Here is a 23,782-nt window from a genome sequence, read left to right on the forward strand (position 1 = left end):
GCTATGATCCGACAGATCAATTGTTGCAATATTACAGTTTTTTATCCTGAGTCTATCTGTATTAAAGATAAAGAAATAGTCTATCCTTGAATAGGCTGAATGAGGGAAAGAGTAATATGTATAATCTTTACTAGTAGGGTGTAATTCCCTCCAGACATCTATAATTCCCAACTCCTCCATCAATGAATTCACTTTCCGAGTCAGAGGTTTATTCTGAGTAACTATTCTTGAAGAATCTAATATAGGATTTAATCTAATATTAAAATCCCCTCCACAAATTACTACCCCTCGAGAACTGACCATTAGGTCAAAAATGTGTCTATAAAATGACCATTCACTACCTGGAGGAGCATAAACATTCAGCAATGTTATTTCTGTACCTTCTATTCTTCCTGTGATTTTTACAAACCGTCCTTCTTTGTCTCTATTCTGAAATATGTTCATAATTAAGAGTACTTGATATTAAAGTAGCTACCCCTCTTTTGTGACTCAATTTATATGATGAATAAAATACATGCTTAAAGCCCATTCTTTTTAATTTTCCATGTTCAGATTGGCTCATATGTGTTTCCTGGGGGAAAGCTATTTGTGCCCTCTCTTTTTTCAATTTAGACATAATCTTATTTCTTTTAATTGGATTCAAAACCCCATTAACATTATAGGAAATTATTTTTACCTATTCAGTTTGCATTTTTCTCTAGTAGAAAAAAAGCACTCTCCTTTTCTAACCAAACAGTAAGCAATCCCTTCTCAACAGTAAACCAAGACATATAACCACACCCTAGACATTTCTGAACGTATAACATTTGAAAATTTTCCCCGACTTCCCACAGTGAGGCCTGAGCACCGACCCGCCTCAGTTCAGAGGGATAACCTCCATCTTCACCCTGTGTTAGAGGGCCCTCAGCAGTTTGAATAATCATAGAGAATTTTCTCCTATTTATGTCTCGACCATATTGCTATCATTCAAGTTATTCCGCCTAGATTATTTTCAGTTACCAGTTTTCATTTTACTTTTAAGTCCGATTTACTCTTTTCAGTCATTTCTCTTAATTAATCTGTATTCTCTGTACATTCGCGTCTGAATATTTGCAGCTCTTCCTTGTAGTTTGACACTCTGGTTCGAGTGGAGCGTCCTCGCCCCACTAACTGCCACGACTTCTGCCGAATCCTCTCCAGTAGCGACTCCGGTTGGGTGATAACTTTAATAGGTAGTCCCCGGTCCGCCAGGTCCGACGTTGCCTCCTCCACCGTAGCGCAAGTTTTTGTCCCTTCGTCGTAAAAGACTCTCAGCCGAGCTGGATACAGGGCCTGGAATCTGATGTTGTTTTCCTTCAGGACTCTCCGTGTTTCCGTATATTCCTTCCGTCTGGCAAGAATCCCCGGTGCGTAGTCGTGGTCTAAACTGATTTTACAGTTGTTCCACATGAAACCTTTCTTTTGCCATGCTCTTTTAAGCACCTCTTCCTTCGTTCTGTAACTGAGAAATCTGATCAGAATCGATCTGGGCTGGGTGCCTGCCGGAGGCTGTGGTGCCAACGCACGGTGAGCCCTTTCTATCTGTAGGTCTTTTGCGGCCGGTATATCAAGGTTCTCTCTAAGCAGCTTCTCCACGAAGGGAATCATCAATCCGGGTTTACCTTCGGTTCCTTCGGGAACTCTGTAGATCCTCACATTTTCCCTTCTCGAATGGCCTTCTTGATCTATTAGTTTCCACTGGAGTTGGTCTTGTAGCTTCAGCATTTCTGCTATCACCTCCTCTGCATTTTGTAGCTTCTCTTCAATTCCAACAATCCTCGCTTCGGCTTCATCTATCCACGAGTTAGTTTTTACTATTTCTCCTTTAATATCTTCCAGCTGTTTGCTGTTATCTTGTCGGAACTCGCGAATCTCTCCGAGAATCAAAGACAAAGTCACCGATTCCCCCTCATTATCTCCGTCCTGGCTTGCCGTGGGAGAGCTAGGCCCTTCGCCTTGCTGCATCTCTTTATGTTTATCAGCCTTCAGAGCGGACTTTTTATTCTTGTTCTTAGACATCATCCTTGCCCCTTTTATTAATATAGTTATGCAATATTAAGTATTTGTCTAAATTCAATTTTGGGGCAGTTTACCTTCTTTTTTGTCGAGAGACCTTTTCCTTACGCCGCCATTCCCTTGATGACCCGGAAGTCCTCCACTTCATTGTATGTTTCAAAGTTTCGATGTATATGTGACAAATCAATATAATCTTTAATGTCTTTCCTGCAACAGGGTGACCAAAACTGTACACAATAGTCCTAGTGGCACAATACTGTTCAAATGTTAAATCAATTTTCTACCTTAAACTGGACTAATCTGAAGCCTATCAAGATTACGAATAGCACTAAATTAAAACGGGTTTTACTTTCTTCCCCAACTTCAAAGGTTATCATTTTGGAGTGGAGACATTGGGGTGGTTAGAGCTAGGACTAATCTTTACCCGGATAGCAAATGTAATTAAGTGAGGAAATAATGGGCAAGTCAGGCAGCAGGGAGAGAAGCACTCTCTGGCCAGTGCTCTCTGACTGAACAGAATTCCCTGGGCACAGCTCCACATCGAGGAACATCGGTCAGGATTACGGGCCCACCAATCTGGCTGCGGAGCTCAAATATACCATTTGTGGTGATGTTGTCACATATGGTGCATGGGATAGTCCCTACCTGTGGCCAGGACAAGCCATGGTAGAAATAATACTTCATCTGGTAGTTTTCAGGAAGGCATAGCAGATTGCAGTGTTGCATGTTCATCAGGTCTTCGGGCTGTGGGCAGATCAAACAAGAGGAATTACCACAATATACTTCACAGTTAGATTGAAGTCCTTCCCCTCCGCCATCAGATTTCTGAATAATCCATGAATATTATCTCATTAGTATAATAGCTAGCACAACACTCTACAGTACCAGCGACCCGGGTTCACTCCCGCTGCTGTCTGTAAGGAGTCTGTACGTTCTCCCTGTGACTGTATGGATTTCCTCCGGTCCTCTTACAAGGATAAGTACCAGAAGGGAGTTCAGTGGGGAGGGACAAGTGGACAAGGAAGTCACATAGAGAGCTTATCGTTGCAAGCAGAACAAGGGCCACACCTGACTCTACACCTCCTCTCTCACAACTATTCAGGGCCCCGAACGGACCTTCCAGGAGAGGAGATACTTCACCTGCAAGCCTACTGGGGTCATCTACGGTATCCAATGCTCCCAGTGTGGCTTCCGGTATATCAGTGAGACTCGACGTAGATTGGGAGACTACTCCGTCAAGCAGCTACCACGCTCCATCGCCACAAAAAGTGGAATCTCCCTGTGACCACCCATTTCAATTCTATATCCCATTCCGACATGTCAGTCCACGGCCTCTTCTACTGCCAAGACGAGGCCACATTCAGGTTGGAGATGCAACAAATTATACTCCCTCTGGGTAGCAATAACCTATATTCCATCTGGGTAACCTCCAACCTGATGGCATAAACATTGATTTCTCGAACTTTCGGTAACTGCACCTCCCCTACCTCCTTCAGTTTCCCACTCCTCTTTCTCTCCTTATCTCCTTACCAGCCCTACCTATCACTTCTCTCTGGTGCTCCTCCCTTTACCTCCATGGCCTTCTGTCCTCTCCAATCAGATTCCCCTTTCTCCAGCCCTTTAACTCTTACACCAATCAACTTTCCAGCTCTTTACTTCACCCCCTACCCCTCTCCCGGTTTCATCTATCACTTGCCACCTTGTACTTCCTCCCCTCCCCCCATCTTCTTATTCTGATTTCTCCCCTTCCCTTCCAGACCTGATGAAGGGCCTCAGTACGAAACATCAACTGTTTACTCTTTACCATAGATGCTGCCTGGCCTGCTGAGTTCCTCCAGCATTTTGCCTGTGTTGTTTTGGATTTCCAGCAACTGCAGATTTTCTCATGTTTTGAAGCTAATTGCTTGCCTTTTTCTCCCCCTCAGTGAATCTCTTTGACTACCTCCAACACGAGCACATCCTTTCTTACGTAAGGGGACCAAAACTGTGGATAGTATCTCCCCCAACTCTGAACTCTAACCATGCTGCAATAAAGGCTAAGTTTCCACATCTGTAGCCATGGCAGAACAAAATGATAAAAGAGATATGTTGAGGGAGGTGCGGGCTTGAACCCGCATCATTTGGGCTCGAAACCCTGTCCCTCCATTATGGAATCTGCTCTGACGAGCACTGGGAGACCAGAGATAGTTCGCAACCATCGTCACAGAGCATTACAGCACAGAAACAGGCCCTTCTTCCCATCTAGTCCATACTGAACTGTAATTCCGCCTCGTCCCATTGACCTGCACCAGAACCATATACATCAATACCCTTTCCATCCAATACTTTCCCTGGCAGCTCGTTCTACACGCACACCACCCTCTGAGTAAAGAAGATCCCCCTCATGTTCCCTTAAAACACTTCACCTTTCACCCTTAACCCATGAGTCTTAAGAGTTCTAGTCTCACCCAAGCTCAGTGGAAAAAGCCTGTTTACATTTACCCTATCTATACCCCTCATAATTTTGTCAACCTCTATCAAAACCTCAGTCTTCTACATTCCAGGGAACAAAAACCACATCTATTCAACCTTTCCTTATAACTCAAGTCCTGACAATATCATTGCAAATTTGGTCAGTAATCCTTCTATCTTTTCCTGTAGGTAGGAGACCAGAACTGCACACAGTACTACAGTACTCCAAATAAGGTCTCACCAATGTCTCACACAACTTCAACACATTGCAATTCCTGTACTCAGTACTTTTACTGAAGAAGGCCAATATGCCCGAAGAGCACATGACCCTATCCACCTGGGATGTCACTTTCAAGGAATTATGCATCTGTATTTCCAGATCTCTTTGCTTCAGTGCACTCCTCAGTGTCCTGCAGCTCACTGTGCAAGCCCTACCCTGGTTTATCCTCCCAAAGTGAAACACCTCACACCCGACTGCATTAAATAACAACCACAATGAGGCTTTCCATTAAACTTCTGCACAGCTGAAGAGCCGAGTCTCAGTGCAGGGTCACACACCAAGGTGAATGGGAAGGTGTTCAGTATTGGAAGGGCAATTTCTTTGTTGACCTGATCACAGTTTACCTTGAGTTTTGAGATGAACGCAGCTCAGCAAGCTGCCATGGGTTAAACAGTCGGCACCTTGGCAGGTGCGGAAGGATTAACAACAAGCCGATTGGATTATTCGTAAACCTCTTTGGTAATCTGCTCTGGGAGCCTCAGATCAGGGCGCTGGGGGGAGGGGTGCAAAGATCAGCATTGGGTGCAGATAAGACTGCCCTAATCTCTCAGCTGTCAGCACTTGTCACATATCCATGCCGGGACTGGCCAAGAATAGCTGTAGGTCCTGCTGTCAACCTCTCCATCTGTCTCATCTCCACATCTGTCGGAACAACATCTTCACCCACCCACCCTGATCCCCATCACTATAAACCTATACCGTATCACCGTACTACTTCATTCACTGACCTGCTTCGTACACCAACAATCTATAATGGAATTACCCAATTAATAAAACCATTATTACTCTGACACGACACAAAGCTTCCGCTCTTTCGAAATTGGAGGCAACCTTTCAGTGGCTGACAGCATGGAGATATGTCTCTACCAAAGGAGATGTAAGGCGTTCCTTCTCTTCGCTAGAACGCAGGTCACCCTTGGGCAAGGTGCAGCACCTGCTTCGCCCCTGATCAGGGTCACTTGAAGCCACGGGAGCCGCTGGTGCACATCACAAGTCCTGGTTATGCGATCACTGACACCAGGCAGTTAATCTCTGAAGAGTATTGATAATGTCTGGGATCACACGTCTTTGTAAAGACACTGCCCAGAAGGCAGCATGGCAAACCACTTCTGTAGGAAAATTTGCCAAGATCATGGTCATGGAAAAAGCAGGAAGACTACGTCATATGGCACGGCACATAATAATGTCTATGAGGAGATTTTTCAGCCTAATGAGTTAATTCTGGCAACTCCAATTAAATCCCTGCAAGTCTGTCAAGGTATTCTACTGTATCCGGTACTCCCAACGCAGCCTCCTTCCTCTACATTGGTGAGATCCGATCTAGGTTGGGTGGGTGGGTGGGGGGGGGGAGGGGAATCACTTCATCGAGCACCTTCGTTCCTCACACAACAGGAAGGAATTCCTGGTTTCCATCCATTTTAATTCTACTGCCCATTCCAATTCTGGCATGTTGGTCCACGGCCTCATCTACTCCACGATGAGGCCATCTCAGGTTGGAGGTGCAATATCTTCTGTCTGGGTAGCCTCCAACCTGACAGCATGAACATCAATTTCTATAACTACCAGTAATTTCTCCCCTCTCCTTCATCTCTTTTTCCATTCCCCATTCCGGTTCTCCTCTTATCCCTCCTCTTCTCCTCTCCTGCCTTTCACCCCCTTCTCTGGTGCCCCTCTTCCTTCACTTTCTCCCGTGGTGCACATTCCTCTTCTGTTCAATTTCTTCAGTCCTTTACCTTTTCCACCCATCACTTCCTAACTTTTTAAATTATTCCTTCACACTCCCCCACCACCAACCTACCTTCCTCCTCTCCTATTCCACCTATCAACATCCTTTCCCTCCCCCCACCTTCTTATCTTGTCATCTGCCCCCTTCCTTTCCAGTCCTTATGGGAGGTTTCAGCCTTAAACAATGACATCTCCACAGATGCTGCCTGACCTGTTGAGTTACTCTACCATTTTGTGTGTGTAACCGCAACCCACCCATCCTCTGCAGCTGATGTAACTCTCTTACCTTCTCCCTCAGACCTTGTTCCCCCCCCTCAACTCTTCCCCATGGGGCAGAGTTACACACTCTCACACCTGTCAGGGTACCTCCCGATTCCTAATTAGGTTTGGAGTCATTAAGCAACGGAGCATAAATATAGGCCCTTTATCCCAACCTGACCACAGTGTCCAATCAGCTAATCTGAACTTCTTGCATTCAGCACGTCCCACTTCTCCATGTACCTATCCAAATGCCTCTTAAATGAAACTATTGTACCTGCCTCAACCAATTACCCTGACAGCTCGTTCCATACACTCACCACCCTCTGCCTGAAATGGTTGTGTTAGATCCCTTTTAAACCTCTGCTCTCACGCTAAACCTAATACACCCTTAGTTTTGGTCTCCCCTACTATGAGAAAAAGACAAGCAGGTGTCCAGCTTATTCCTGCTTCTCATAATCATAATGATCACATCTCCTTCTCCATTCCCAGGAAAAAAGACCCAGCCTGACCAAAACTCTAGCCCTCAAGACCTCAAAACATCCTCATAAATCTTCTCTACACCTTTTCCAATCTAATGTCTTTTGTACGAATTGGGTGACCCAAACTGTACACACTGCTCCAAGTGCGGCTTCACCAACAACCTGTAGAACTACAACATGATGTCCCAACTCCTGCACTTAATGCTCGGACACTGTTTCTCACCACTTTTGTTTATCCATGACACCACTTCCAATGAATTCTAGCTCGCTCTGTTCCATTACATGTCATGGGGCCAAGATGTCCATGGTACCTCAGTGAGCACTTTAGATTGACAGCTCCTCCTTTTTTTTTAGGCATCCGTTAGTCTCATGGGACCATGGATTTGCGCCTTGGAAGGTTTCCAGGGCGCAGGCCTGGGCAAGGTTGTATGGAAGACCAGCAGTTGCCCATGCTGCAAGTCTCTCTCCACGCCATCAATGTTGTCCAAGGGAAGGGCATTAGGACCCATACAGCTTGGCACCAGTGTCGTCGCAGAGCAATGTGTGGTTAAGTGCCTTGCTCAAGGACACACACGCTGCCTCAGCCAAGGCTCGAACTAACGACCTTCAAATCACTAGACAAACGCCTTAACCACTTGGCCATGCGCTTCTCCTTAACCTGATGCATTCACACCACAAAGCCCATCATCTTAAAAGTCCCCTTTCACAGAGCACAGGAAGCTACATCACAGTAACAAGCTCCTCAGCCCAAAATGCCTGCACCAGCCATGACACCTCATTAAACTACAGGTATCTGCCAGCAATCAGTCTGCATCCCTCCAAACCGTGCCTGTTCCTGACGATTTCCATTGCCTCAAGTTCTCCGGGTGACCACATGGCTTTCCACCGGGTGCTCTGGTTTCCTCCCACATTCCAATGACTGTAAGGGTGACGGCTAGTGAGCTGCAGGCATGCTAGGTTAGGATTTATGGGCTATCTAGGGAGGGGTAGCGCCTCTGGTGAAAGGGCTTATCGTGCACAAACGCAGCTCACTCACCTTTGGTCCCCAACAGGCACTCAGCTCTCACCTGTGGCTCCATGTAGCTGTTTGCACATGACAGGGGCCACACCTTGCTACAAAACTTCGGGCTAAATCAGGTAAGGGTAGCCAGCGGCCTCATATCCCGGTGAAGTAGGGAAATGCCTGTCCCAGCATCCAAAGTCAGCTCCGGCAGCCTGGGCGGATGGGATCTACAGAGAGATCCAATGGCTAGGAAGGCGGTTCTGCAACACCACGTGGAGAGCAGAGGGCCTGACAGGGCACAGAAGATGTCACGGTCATCCACTGGACCCGGACTTCTGAGGTCGAAAGAGTGGAACTGGCTTTTCCACTTTAATAACTCTCCTGCTCAGGTTTCCTATCATTGTCAGACACGATGGACAGCCACCACCATGTGGGCGTCAGAAGCATGGCGATGCTTGCGGGCCGTCCCCAGCTCAATCCTTGGACTATGTTGGCTGTTGACACAAAACAAAGCATTTCACAGCATATTTTTTTGATTTGCATGTGGCTAATAAGCAAATCTTAATGTTCACAAGTCTGCCTAAATGCCTCTCGAACTATGCATGTCTGTTTCCACACACCTTCTGCAGTGTATTCGAAGCACCTGCCATTCTTTGTTGTGCTGCGCATCTTCAACTTTCTAAAACACAAAGGAGCAGAATTAGGCCATTCGGCCCATCTAAAACACAAAATACTCTGCAGGTTGGAGGAGCAACACCTAAACTCAGGTTAGAGGAGAAACACCTCATATACCGTCTAGGCAGTCTCCAGCCCCTTGGCATGAACATATAATACTCCAACTTCCGGTAATTCCCTCCCCCTCCCTTCCCCTATCCCTACTTCACTCTGTCCCCTCCCCCAGCTGCCTATCACCTCCCTCATGGTTCCACCTCCTTCTACTACCCATTGTATGTTCCCCTATTCCTTCTTCACCTTTCCTGCCTATCACCTCCCTGCTTCCCCTCCCCCACCCCTTTATCTTTCCCCTTACTGGTTTTTCACCTGGAACCTACCAGCCTTCTCCTTCCCACCCTCCCCCCACCTTCTTTATAGGGCCTCTGCCCCCTCCTTCTTCAGTCCTGACGAAGGGTTTCAGCCCGAAACGTTGACTGATCATTTCCACGGATGCTGCCTGACCTACTGAGTTCCTCCAGCATGTTGTGAGTGTTGCTTCGGCCCATCTAAAATACTGCAAGGTACGATCATGACAGATTTATTTTCCCACTCAACTTCATCCCCCTGCCTTCTCCCCTTAGCCTTTGCCACTCTAACTCATCAAGAATCTATCAATCTCTATTTTAAATATATCCAATGTCTTGGACTCCGCAGTCATCAGTGACAATGAATTTCACAAATTTACCATGCTCTGCCTAAAGAAATTCTACCTCATCTCAATCCTAAAGGAACATCCTTCTACTCTGAGGCTGTGCCTTCTGATCCATAGGAAACATCCTCATCATGTCCGCTCTAGACCTTTTAGTACGGAGGAGATGTCAGGGGTAAGTTTTTTTTAACACAGACAGTGGTGAGTGCATGGACTGGGCTGCCAGCAAAGGTAGTGGAGGTGGATATAACCATATAATAATTACAGCATGGAAACAGGCCATCTCGGCCCTTCTAGTCTGTGCCGAACTCTCACTCTCACCTAGTCCCACCGACCTGCACTCAGCCCATAACCCTCCATTCCTTTCCTGTCCATATAGCTGTCCAATTTAACTTTAAACGACAACATCGAACCTGCCTCAACCACTTCTGCTGGAAGCTCGTTCCACACAGCCTCCACTCTCTGAGTAAGTTACCTCTAAACTTTTGCCCTTTAACTCTCAACTCATGTCCTCTCGTTTGAATCTCCCCCATGATAGGGCCTGGATAGGTACATGGAGCTTAGAAAAATAGAGGGCTATGGGTATCCTCAGATAATTTCTAATTGGGCCTAAGGTTTTCTATATAGGATGGAACCCCAATATAAAGGCGGAAGTGCCAACCCAGGTCACGGGTGAGGCGGGGAAAACCAAATCGCGTGCTCAGCGTAACGTGGCCAAGGGGCGTGGCCTGCGTCCCGGTCTCCACGCGGCCGCTCTTCGGCCCGATTTTACCAACCGTTGGCACCAGGCTGGGGAAGTTACAACTTCGCCCGAAGAGCCTGGCTATCGGGAGCTGAAGGCTTCTTCCCGCCACCGTCTATCCCCGGAGTTCACTCACCCTAGCGTTACGGATGTTCATGGCGGCCGATCTCGCTGCTCAAAGCCCGAACAAACCACCGTTCGCCGTCCCTCGCCTCAGCAAGCACCACGTGACTGAGCCTGACCGCCTTCTCTGATTGGCTACGCCTGGCCGTCTCCACCCAACCAGCGACGCGATCATCGCCGATTGACGGGCAAGTGGACCTATCTTGCGAGAAGGCGGGGCCATGTTCAAAGTTCTTTCTCCTGCTTCTAGGCCCGCCCTCCAACTACTCCGGCGCCGAAATCATGCAATTGACATATCCCTGCGCCAATAGTGTGGAAAGCTAATGTGATTGTCAGAAGTATCAGCCAATCATGATTGACGACCTGAGCCCGCCGCTGAATTGGCAGCCCAGTCTTTTGAAGGAAAATGTTAGGTCCCCATCAAAGTGTGGGTTGCAAAGGAAATTAAATGGGGTTTCTGCTTACAATCTAGTAAAGACTCCCCACCCCACTCTGATAATGTGCCAACCTATGAATATGGCTTGGGAAGTTTGCGACCAAGATGTTGAGGCAGGATAGTCTGCTGTGATGCCTCCCACAGTGGAATAGCCTCAGCAGATTTAAGTCAAATCGAGCTTTTTGTTATACAGGGTCCTGGGCAGTTTTATAGAACAGAGGGATCTGGGAGTACAAGTGCATAGTTCGTGGAAAGAGGCATCACAGGGAGACAGGGTAGTGAAGAAGATGTCTGGCACACTGACAGTATTAGAATCAGAATCGGGTTTATTTTCAAAATTCGATTATTTATTGTCATTCTTCAGTTCATGAGGTGTAAAGGATCCGATGCAGCATAAAATAATGTATTAAGTATAAAGATAACAATAAGTGACCAAACCCCACAATTAATACAATATAAATATTAAACGTATATATTTATAATAATAAATATAAAACACCATGTGCAATGTATGTGGTGGATGGGTTAATAGGTGGAGGTGTTCATCAGCCTGATGGTTTGAGGGAAATAATTGTTTTTGAGTCCAGTGGAGTATACTTTATGATTAATGCATTATGGAACATCCAGCTGTTGTCTATTTTGTCTGCCAAGGGAGTTTTCTGCCATCATCCTGGTAGTGGTGTGCATTCCACCTCAGGCCAACGTCAGGCAGGCTTTGGAAGTGCTGAGCAACGTAATCAACAGGCAAGGAACTGTGCACTCCAATGCCTTCCTATCACTGTCTCTGAACAACTACCACAAATGTATCACTGGGACAACCAGAGGAACCAACATACTTGACCCTTCAAGAACACCTACTGTGCCCCACACACACAAATTGCTGGAGGAACTCAGCCGGCCAGGCAGCTTCTATGGAAAAGTAAACAGTCGCCATTTCGGGCTGAGACCCTTCATCAGGAATGAAGAAGGGTCTCGGCCCGAAACGTCGACTGTTTACTCTCTAACATAGATGCTGCCTCACCTGCTGAGCTCCTCCAGTATTGTGTGTGTGTGTGTATGTTACTCTGGATTTCCAGCATCTGCAGATTTTCTCTTGTACACCGTGTCATCCCAAGCCCACACTTCAGAAAGTTCAATCACTTGGCTGTACTTCTATTCCCAGCATATAGGCAGAGACGAAAGATTGCAGCACCAGTGGCGAGGATCAGAAAGGCATGGACAAGGGAGGCACAGGAATTCTTACAGGACTGCTTTGAGTCGTGTGGGTGGTACAATATTCAGGGGTTCATCTTCAGATGTGAATGAATACGCCACTGTTGGCACCGATGAGTGTGTACCTCTGAGAATATACTGGACGTACCCGTACCAACATCTGTGGATGAACCAGGAGATTGGTAGTCTGTTGAGGGCTAGATCTGTGGCACAAGACTGGTGATCCAGAACTATACAAGCCGTCCAGTTATAACCTAGGAGTGAGAAAGAAACCTATTCCGATTGAAGTTAGAGACAGAGTTGGATGCATGTCAGCTCTGGCAGGGTTTGCAGGCCAGCACTTCCTACAAAGCGAAGCCTAACATCATGAATGGCAGAGATGCGTCACTCCCTGATAAGCTCAACGCCTTTTATGCTCGCTTTGAGAGGGAGAATGAAATCAAATCTCTGCGAGTCTCTAAAGCGTTCGGTGACGCTGTGGTCTCTGTCTCGGAGGCGATGTCAGAACACCTTTCAAGAGGGGGTGAACCGTCACAAGGCATCAGGCCCTGATGATGTACCTGGTAGGGCACAGAAAACCTGTTCCAACCAACTGGTGGGAGTGTTCAAGGACATCTTCAATCTCTCACTGCTGCAGTCGGAGATTCCTATCTGTTTCAAAAGGGCGACAAGCATACCAGTGACCAAGAAAGGCAGGGTGAAGCTGCCTCAATGATTACCATCTGGTGGTACTCACATCGACGGCAAGGAAATTCTTTGAGAGGTTGTCGTGGATGGAATCAACTTCTGCCCGAGCGAGGACCTGGATCCCCTGCAATTTACCTATCGCTGCAATAGGTCTACAGCAGATGCTGTCTCACTGGTTCTCCACCTGATCTTGGATCACCTGGGCAATACTGATACCTACGTCAGGCTGCCGTTTGTTAATTACAGCTCAGCATTCAAGACAATCATATGCTCAGTTCTAATCAACAAGCTCCATAACCTGGGCCTCTGTACCTCCACCTGCAAATGGATCCTTGACTTCCTCACCGGGAGACCACAGTCTGGGCGTATCTGAATTAACATCTCCTTCTCGCTGACAATCAACACTGGTGCACCTCAAGGATGCGTGCCTTACTCTCTCTACACCGATGACGGTGTGGCTAGGCACAGCTCAAAAGCCATCTATAAATTTGCTGATGACACAACTATTGTTGGCAGAATTTCAGATGGTGACAAAGAGGCATACAGGAGTGAGATAAAACATAGAAATCTACAGCACATTACAGGCCCTTCGGCCCACAATGTTGTGCCGACCATGTAACCTACTCTAGAAACTGCCTAGAATTTCTCCACCACACAGCCCTCTATTTTTCTAAGCTTCATGTGCCTATCCAAGTCTCTGAAAATACCCTCTTGTATCCGCCTCCACCACCATCGCCACCAGTGCATTCCACTCACCCACCTCTCTCTGTGTGAAAAGCTTACCCCTGACACCCCCTCTGTACCTACTTCCATGCGCCTTAAAACTATGCCCCCTCGTGTTAACCATTTCAGCCCTGGGAAAAAGCTTCTGACAATCCCCATGATCAATGACCCACATCATCTTACACACCTCTATCAGGTCACCTCTCATCCTCCTTTGGTCCAAGGAGAAAAGGCCGAGTTCACTCAACCTATTCTCATAAGGCATGCTCTCCAATCCAGGCAACATCCTTGTAAATCTCCTCCGCACTCTCTCTATAGTATCCACAACCTTCCTGTAATGAGGTGACCAGAACTGAACGCAGTACTCCAATTGGGGTCTTACATAGCTGTAACATTACCTCACGGCTCTTGAACTCAATCCCATGGTTGATGATGCCAACACATCATATACCTTCTTAACAACACTGTCAACCTGCGCAGCAGCTTTGAGTGTCTTATGGACACAGACCCAAGATCTCTCTGATCCTCCACCATACTCTGACAACCCTCCAAACTATCCACAACACGCCCAATCTTTGTGTCATCAGCAAACTTACTAACCCACCCTTCTACTTCTTCAACCAGGTCATTTGTAAACCAGATAGATCAGCTGGTTGAGGGGAGTCGCAGCAACAATCTTGCACTCAACTTCGGTAAGACCAAGGAACTGATGGTGGACTTTAGGAAGTGGAAGTTCAGAGAACACACACCAGTCCTCATCGAGGGATCGGAAGTGTGAGCAGTTTCAAGTTCCCGGGTGTAAACATCTCTGAGCCCCACACGTTGATGTAATTACAAAGAAGGTACAATAGCAGTAATATTTCATGAGGGTTTTGAGGAGAATTGCTATGGCACAAACGACTCTCATAAATTTCTTCAGACGTACTGTGGAGAGCATTCTAACTTATTGCAATCACCATCGGGTTTGGGTCAGAAGAAAGTTGTAAACTCAGGCAGCTCCCTCTTGGGCACTGGCCTACTGCACGTCTCAAAAAGGCAGCATCCATCACTGAGGACCCCACCACCCAGCCATGCCCTCTTCTCATTGTTGCCATCAAGCCTGAAGACACACACTCAACGTTTTAGGAATAGTTTCTTCCCTCCATCAACAGATTTCTGAACGAACCCATGAACATGACCTAATAGTTCCCCCATCTCTTCCTGCACTGTGTATTTACTTTATTTTACAGTCTATATACTTATTGTAATGTATAGTTTTTAATACTATGGATTGCAATGCTGCAAAACAAATTTCACGACATATGCCGGTGATATTAAACCTGATTCTGATTCAGGTTGAAGGTCCACACTCAATGATCCAGCAGCAGCTTCTTCCCTTCCGCCAGATTTCCCAGCAGTCCACGAAGCCATGAGCGCCGCCTTGTTATTTGTCTTTTGCGCTATTTAATTTCGTAACCTGTAGTAATTTTTATGTACATATACAGCTGCTGCAAAACAAATTTCACAACATATGCCAGTGATATTAAACCTGATTCTGAAATTTATTGTTTTGCGGCAGCAGTATGTTACAATACATAATAATAGAAACTGTCGTCGTCGTGGCTATCCCTCGAGGTCGAGGATGATGGTCTTTGTTCTGTTGATCTACTTACGGGCTCTCAAGTGGCTTATGAGTCCAATCTTGGCTTTGAAAGTTCTTCCGCATTCAGGACAGGTAGTTCCAGATGGCAGATCAGGCTTTGGTTGTTGCTGCCTCTCTTTCCATTTTCTTCTCTTTTCTTCTAATTCTGCACATCTGTTGGCTTCCAAAGTTGCTGTTGCTTCTTGGATGATGGCTCGCCAGAGTTTCCTGTCCTTGGCATTGGTTTCCCACTTGTTGATGTCGATGTTACATTTCTTCGTGTTGGCTTTTAAGACGTCTTTGAATCTCTTCTGTTGTCCGCCTCTTTTACGTTTGCCTTCTTTAAGCTGGGAGTAGAAGATTTGTTTCGGCAGACGTTCGTCTTTCATCTGAACAACATGACCGCTCCATCTTACCTGGCTCTTGATGACGTAGGCTTCAATGCTTGTCGTTTTTGCTTCATTTAGCACGCTGACGTTGGTTCTTCTATCTTCCCAGCTGATATTTAAGGTGTGTCGAAGACAGCGTTGATGGAATTTTTCAAGTGCCTTCAGATGTAAATTACGGTAGAAATATATATATAGTTTTAAGTTAAGAGTAGTGAGGTAGTGTTCATGGGTTCAATGTCCATTTAGGAATTGGATGGCAGAGGGGAAGAAGCTGTTCCTGAATCTCTGAGTGTGTGCCTTCAGGATTCTGTACCTCCTCCCTGATGGTAGCAATGAGAAGAGGGCATGCCCTGGGTGATGGAGGTCCTTAAAGATGGATGCCACCTTTTTTTGAGGCATCGCTCCTTGATCACTCCTACCGGGGCGGTACAGCAGCACCGTGGTTAGCACATTGCTTTACAGTGCTAGTGACCCTCAGAGACGTTGACGCCCAGGGACCCTTTCTACTTCTGATCCCTCGGTGAGGACTGCTGTGTGTTCCCTCATCCTACCCTTTCTCAGGTTCACAATCAATTACAATTCTTACCGATGCTGAGTGCAGAGTTGTTGCCGCGGTGCCACCCAGCCAGCTGATCCACCTCGCACCTGCATGCCTTCTCGTCGCGTCTGAAACTCTGCCAACACCAGTTGTGTCATCAGTAAATTTATAGATGGCATTTCAGCTTGTGCTGAGCCACACAGTCACACAACATATGTCAGTGATAATAAACCTGAATCTGATACTGGAGGATTGCAGAATGAAGGATGGCCTTGCAGAGGTGTATAAAATCATGAGGGGTGAACACACACACAGTTTTTTTTTTCCCCAGGGCGAGCTGGAGGACATACAGTAGCAAAACACAACATGCTAGAGGAACTCAGCAGGTCAGGCTGCATCTTTGTAAGGGAATAAGCAGTCAACATTTTTCAGGACTGGAAAGGAGAGGAGGGTAAAGGTTTAAGATGAGAGGGGAAAGATTTTAAAGAAGCAAAGTACATTTATTATCGAAGTGTGTATGCAGTATACAACCCTGAGATTTGTCTTCCCACAGACAGCCACAAAACAGAGAAACACCGTGCAACCCATTCAAAGAAAAACATCAAACACTTCCCCCCCCCATGCGCAAAACATCGCGCAAACAGCAACAAAAAGAATTGAGCCAAAAATACGGAATATAAAACACAAGATTGAAAGACTCAGTTCAGCTCAGTGTTTGTTATCTGCAGGCCGCTCCGATCAAAATCGCCCAAAATAGCAGCAAAAAAAGGAGCAACTAGAAACCAGAAACACATCATAACGTGAACTACAGAGTCTAATCCACAACCTGCGTTGGTTAAACCTTGTCCAAGACCCAGGACTTTGGCACCATCCTCTGACAGCATCGAGGGAGGGAGAGAGACCGTCACACGCAGACACCTTCCTCGGGCAGCAGGAAACAAGAGGCTGGTAGACAGTCTGGCTGCACACTCGCAGGCCTTCCACGTTCACAAACAAGAGAAAATCTGCAGATGCTGGAAACCTAAGCAACAAACACACACACACAAACACACAAAATGCTGGAGGAACTCAGCAGGCCAGGCAGCATCCACGGAAAAGAGTACAGTCGACATTTCAGGCCGAGACCCTTCATCAGAACCGGAGGAAAAAAAAACGAGGAGTCACAGTAAGAGGGTGGAATCCCAAACCCACCCACTTTCTGCTTTCCGTAGGGATCACTCCCTATGCAACTCCCTTGTCTATTCATCCCTCCCCACTGATCTCCCTTCTGGCACTTACCCTTGCAAGCAGAACAAGTGCTACACCTGCCCCTACACCTCCTCCCACACTACCATTCAGGGTCCCAAACAGTCCTTCCAGGTGAGTCTGTTGGGGTCATATACTGTGTCCAGTGCTCCTGGTGTGGCCTCCTTTACATTGGTGAGACCCAGCATAGATTGGGAGACTGCTTTGCCAAGCACCTCAACGCAGGTTGTGGTTGGCCAGAAAAACTGGGATCTCCCAATGGCCACCCATTTTAATTCCACTTCCCATTCCCATTCTGACATGTCAGTACATGGCTTCCTCTACTGTCGTGATGAGGCCACACCTCTGGTTGGAGGAGTAACACCTTATAGTCCATCTGAGTAGCCTCCAACCTGATGGCATGAACATCAATCTCGAACTTCCGGTAATGCCCCCCTCCCCGACTCCTTCACCATTCTCCATTCCCTTTTCCCTTTTCCCTCTCTCACCTCATCTCCTTACCTGCCCATCACCTCCCTCTGGTGCTCCTCCCCCTTTTCTTTCTTCCATAGTCTTCTGTCCTCTCCTATTAGATTCCCCCTTCTCCAGCCCTGTATCTCTTTCACCCATCAACTTCCCAGCTCTTTATTTCACCACCCCCACCCCCGGTCTGACCTATCACTTTGTGTTTCTTCCTCTCCTCCCCCCGCCTTATCACTCCGACGCCTCATCTTCTTTTACCCAGTCCTGATGAAGGGTCTTGGCCCAAAACGTCGACTGTACTTTTCTCCATAGATGCTGCACGGCCTGCTGAGTTCGTCCAGCATTTTGTGTGTGTTGCAAAGAAGTGAAATTAATTTTGAGAACCATCTGGAGGACGTTGTCCTTGGTTATATTGTTCACTGGTGCCATCTCCTTCCGGGTTTAACAGGAACCTGAGAAGCTACTTTCTTAACACAGAGGGAGGTCCATATATTAGATTAGATTAGATATGAGGACACGCAGTCCTCTTTTATTGGCATTTAGTAATGCATGCATTAAGAAATGATACAATATTCCTCTGGTGTGATATCACAGAAACACAAGACAAACCAAGACTGAAAAACTGACAACAAACACATAATTATGACATATAGTTACAACAGTGCAAAGCAATACTGTAATTTGATAAAGAACAGACCATGGGCATGGTTAAAAAAAAGTCTCAAAGTCTCTCGAAAGTCCCATCATCTCACACAGACGGTAGAAGGAAGAGAAACTCATTTCCTGCCATGAACCTCCAGCGCCGCAAACTTGCCGATGCAGCACCCTGGAAGCACCCGACCACAGCCGACTCTTGAGTCCGTCCGAAAACTTCGAGCCTCCGACCAGCCCTCCGACACCGAGCACCGAGCACCATCTCTACTGAGCTCTTCGACCCCGGCCCCAGCAACAGGCAATAGGCAAAGCTGAGGATTTGGGGCCTTCCCCTTCGGAGATTCTCAATCGCACAGTAACAGCAGCAGTGAAGCGGGCATTTCAGAAGTTTCTCCAGATGTTCCTCTGTGCTTCTCACATCTGTCTCCATCAAATCAGGATTGTGCATGGTACCAACTTACAAATACGATATCATTTCGGAACGGCTGCGTGCTGCCATCTTCTCCTCCCCTCCTCCTCTTATATGGAAAGAGCTGCCAGAAGTGTGGATATTTCCCATGGGGAGGGAAGTGGAGGGTTGGGAGATCAGTGCGGAGAGTTCTGCTTGACATTATTGGAGGTAAAGGAAGAGGTAGTATTGGATCCCTTGAAGAACATCAGGGTGGCTAAGTCAACAGAACCTGATGGAATATTGTTCGTTCATCATGTGCTGTATCATATAACATGGGCAGTCACAGTCTTGCCATGACCATGATTGTTCTTGGCAAATTTCTCTACAGAAGTAGTTTGCCATTGCCTTCTTCTGGGCAGTGTCTTTACAAGATGGGTGACCCCAGCCATTATCAATACTCTTCAGAGATTGTCTGCCTGGCGTCAGTGGTCACATAACCAGGACTTGTGATCTGCATCAACTGCTCATATGACCATCCACCACCTGTTCCCATGGCTTCATATGACCCTGATGGGGGGGTCTAAGCAGGTGCTACACCTCGCCCCAGGGTGACCTGGAAGCTAGCAGAGGGAAGGAATGCCATACACCTCCTTTGGTAGAGACACATCTCCACCCCGACACCCATGATGGAATATACCCCAAGTTATTGAGAGAGACAAGAGATTGCTGGGGCCTTTGCCAATATTTTCATGTCTTCTCTAACCACAGGTGAGGTCCCAGAGGGCTAGCACATAGCTAAGCTAACATTATTCAAGAAAAGGGTGTTACGTACCCCGTAACTGGGTTGCCAAACCAGCAGAAATGGATCACTCAGTTGGAGTCTGGATTACTAGAACTAAGAAAGTTCTATTAAAGAAACAAGCAACACAGTACTCTAATCAAAAGGATAATGAATGCAACAGTTCAGCAATGATAAACATACACGCACACAGAATTCAGGATCAATCAAGCTCTATCGTTGTCTAGGGGTAAATGACCAGTTTCAAAGTAACGCAAAGTTCAGTTCAATTTAGTTCAGTTCGCAGTAATCACTGCCGTGAGAGATGGACAGTGTGGGGGAAGGAGAGAGAGCAAAACGAATGAATATTCAACACAGCTTCCACACAGACCTTCGCAGTCAGCTTTCGGGCGAGTCCTTTGTGATGTCATCTGAGGTCACCGACCGTGACCCCTCCGTTTCCAGATACGATTGTTTCCCTGCGCTGAACCTGGAACCCAGGCAAGGATGGACACACACCAGGTTCCCGCCGATCGTGCCTTTCCACCCTGTGCGTTTATGGCTTGATCCCGCGATCAGCCGTCCAAAGCTTCCCACCGACTTGTGAGAGGCGCACCGCTTCCAGGGTCTTGTTACCTCGGGTGTCGTGTGTGTCCTGCCTTAGCGAACCTGTCCCTTTTTATCCCCCTGCTGGGGTATCGCCTGTCCATCACTTCAAACAGTTCAGGGTTCAAAGGGGGAGCCGCTCTAGACAGCTCTCTCTCCCGTCCCTTCATTACACATCTCCAAATGCTGCTTCATTGTCTTCCTTATCTCTCTCTCTCCCGAAGACAGGTGGCAGACCAACTGCTGATCACACAGGACAGCTAACATCTATGTGTATTCTTGTCACAGGGGATGCAGATAAGCCTGGAAATTACAGTCCAGTGAATCTTACATCAGTGTCAGCAAAGCTATTGGGGAGGATTCTTGGGACTAGGATCTATGAGTATTTGGAAAACCATGGCCTAATTAGGGACAGTCAGTATGGCTTTGTTCAAACAAGTTATGCCTTAACTTGGCTGAATTTTTCGAGGGTGTGACATAGAAACATAGAAACATAGAAAATAGGTGCAGGAGTAGGCCATTCGGCCCTTCGAGCCTGCACCGCCATTTATTATGATCATGGCTGATCATCCAACTCAGAACCCCGCCCCAGCCTTCCCTCCATACCCCCTGACCCCTGTAGCCACAAGGGCCATATCTAACTCCCTCTTAAACATAGCCAATGAACTGGCCTCAACTGTTTCCTGTGGCAGAGAATTCCACAGATTCACCACTCTCTGTGTGAAGAAGTTTTTCCTAATCTCGGTCCTAAAAGACTTCCCCTCTATCCTCAAACTGTGACCCCTCGTTCTGGACTTCCCCAACATCGGGAACAATGCATCCTGCATCTAGCCTGTCCAATCCCTTTAGGATTTTATATGTTTCAATCAGACCCCCCCTCAATCTTCTAAATTCCAACGAGTACAAGCCCAGTTCATCCAGTCTTTCTTCATATGAAAGTCCACCATCCCAGGAATCAATCTGGTGAACCTTCTTAGTACTTCCTCTATGGCAAGAAAGTCTTTCCTCAGATTAGGGGACCAAAACTGCACACAATACTCCAGGTGTGGTCTCACCAAGGCCTTGTACAACTGCAGTAGTACCTCCCTGCTCCTGTACTCAAATCCTCTCGCTATAAGCGTGGGTGTTATCTACGTGGATTTTAATGAGGATTTGACAGGTCCCTTTTGGCAGGCTCTTTTAGAAGATCGAGATGCAAGGGGATCCTTGGTGAATTAGCCCGGTTGGATTCAGAATTGCCTTGCCCATTGAAAAGGGTCGATGCGAGTTATTCTGGCTGGAGGTCCGTGACCAGTGGTGTTCTGCAATGATCCAGACTGGGACCTTTGCTGTTTGTGATATATATAAATTACATAGATGACAATGTAAATGGGTGGGTGAATAAGTCTGCAGATGATAAGAAGATTGGAGGTGTTGTAGCTAGTGTTGGTGGGTAGATGGAGTTTAATTAGAATCAGGTTTAATATCTCTGGCATATGTCATGAAATTTTTTGTTATGTGGCAGCAGTAAATAATAATAAAACCTGTATATATATAATGTAATTTGCAGTGTGTGTTACATGCTAACAGTACAATGCCACATAACAAACTTCACTTAAAAAAAAATATATATTTAAGTTAAATTAAATACATAGTGCAACAAGAGAAAAAAAGTAGTGGGGAAGTGTTCATGGGCTCAATATCCATTCAGAAACCTGATGGCAGAGGGGAAGAAGCTGTTCCTGAATCGTTGAGTGTGTGTCTTCAGGCTCCTGTACCTCCTCCCTGATGGTAGCAGTGAGAAGAGGGCACGTCCTGGGTGATAGGGGTCCTTAATGATGGATGCTGCCTTTTTGAGGCATCGCTCCTTGAAGAAGTCCTGGATGCTGGGGGGGGGGGGGGGGGCGCCAGGGCCCAGGATGGAGCTGACTGAGTTCACAACTTTCTGCAGCTGATTTCGACCCCACCCCACCCCTCCCATACCAGACGCTGATGCAGCCAGTCAGAATGCTCTCCACAGTACGTCTGTAGAAATTTGCAAATGTCTTTGGTGACATCTGGGTAATTGTGAGGTGTTGTGCTTTGGGAGATCACATATATGGTGGACAATACACTGTTAATGGTCGGACCCATAACGTACAGAGGGGTCTTGGAGTCCATGTCCATAGTGGTAACACTGTGTTAAAGAAGGCATACAACATGCTTGCCTTTATTATTCAAGGCACTGAGTTAAAGAATCAGGAAGTTGTGTTGTAGCTTTATAAAGCTCTGGTCAGGCTGCATTGGAAATAAGAGGGGTGATTGATAAGTTTGTGGCCTAAGGTAGAAAGAGTCAATTTTAGAAAACCTAGCACATTTATTTTTCCTACATTTACACACTTAGTCCAGCGGTCATTGAGCATACGGATCCCTTCTTTGTAGAAGTCAGCATCTTGAACCTCCAGAAGTGGTCCACAGCCCGGGTGATTGAGAAGTTTGTGGCCTAAGGTAGAAAGAGATGAGTTATTAACTTCAAACTTTCTGCATTTTCACTCAAAGAAATGAACTTCACGTGCATGTAACGAGAGCTGTATAACTCATCTCCTTCTGCCTTAGGCCACAAACTTATCAATCACCCCTCATATTGTTCATTTCTGGGCACCCCATTCCATCAAGGATGTGGAGGCTTTGGAGAGGTTTAGCTGCAAACTAAAGAACATGTACTATAAGGAGAGGTTGGAGAAACTTGGGTTATTTTCTCTGGAGCATCAGGGGATACAAGGAGAGCTGATAGACAGCCAGGATCACTTCCCCAGTGTTGGAATGCCTTACACCAGACAACATGCATTTAAGCTGTGAGGGTGTAATTTCAAAGGAGATGTGCGGGGGAAGTTTCTTACATAAAGAGTGGAGGGTGCTAGGTGTGGTGGAGGCAGATACGAGAAAGGTGTCAAGAAACCAATCTCTCCCTCAGTGTTGCAAAAACAAAGGAGCTGATTGTGGACTACAGGAGTAATGGAGACAGGCTAACCCCTATTGACATCAATGGATCTGGGGTTGAGAGGGTGATCAGCTTTAAGTTCCTCGGCATATACTTCACCAGGATCTCACATGGTCTGTACATACCAGCTGTGTATGTGCACAACAGCGCCTCTTTCACCTCAGACGGTTGAAGAAGTTTGGTAACTGCTCCCTAATCCTAAGAACTTTCTACAGGGGCATAATCGAGAGCATTCTGACTGGCTGCATCACTGCCTGGTATGGGAACTGTACTTCCCTCAATTGCAGGACTCTGCAGAGAGTGGTGTGGACAGCCCAGTGTATCTATAGATTTGAACTTCCCTCTATTCAGGATACTTACTAAGACAGGTGTGTAAAAAGGGACGAAGATTATTGGGGACCCGAGTCACCCCAACCACAAACTGCTCCGGCTGCTACCATCCGGGAAATGGTACCGCAGCATAAAAGCCAGGACCAACAGGCCCAAGGACAGCTTCTTCCACCAGGCCATCAGACTGATTAATTCATGCTGGTACAATTGTATTTCTATGTTATATTGGCTGTCCTGTTGTACATACTGTTCTTTATAAATTACTATAAATTGCACATTGTACATTTAGA

At 46.6% G+C, this 23,782-nt stretch overlaps 1 protein-coding gene across 4 annotated transcripts in view; it reads right to left on the reverse strand.

Moving 5' to 3' along the window:
* Window positions 1-10,597, reverse strand: part of naa10 (N-alpha-acetyltransferase 10, NatA catalytic subuni) — a 46,770-nt gene extending 36,173 nt beyond the window's left edge. Inside the window, exons 1-3 of one of the 4 annotated variants that reach the window (XM_063035440.1) lie at window positions 10,475-10,555; window positions 8,298-8,727; window positions 2,680-2,778 (exon numbers count right to left, since the gene is read on the reverse strand). In XM_063035440.1, the coding sequence (XP_062891510.1) occupies window positions 2,680-2,778; window positions 8,298-8,309 (111 nt within the window). In that variant the 5' untranslated portion in view covers window positions 8,310-8,727; window positions 10,475-10,555. Of the gene's footprint in view, window positions 1-2,679; window positions 2,779-8,266; window positions 8,728-8,853; window positions 8,899-10,474 lie in introns of those variants that run through there. The other 3 variants (XM_063035441.1, XM_063035437.1, XM_063035438.1) reach the window with 3 other exon arrangements.
* Between the last annotated feature and the right edge of the window lie 13,185 nt (window positions 10,598-23,782).

The sequence above is a fragment of the Mobula hypostoma genome, chromosome 28, assembly GCF_963921235.1.
Source record: "Mobula hypostoma chromosome 28, sMobHyp1.1, whole genome shotgun sequence".
Lineage (NCBI taxonomy): Eukaryota > Metazoa > Chordata > Chondrichthyes > Myliobatiformes > Myliobatidae > Mobula > Mobula hypostoma.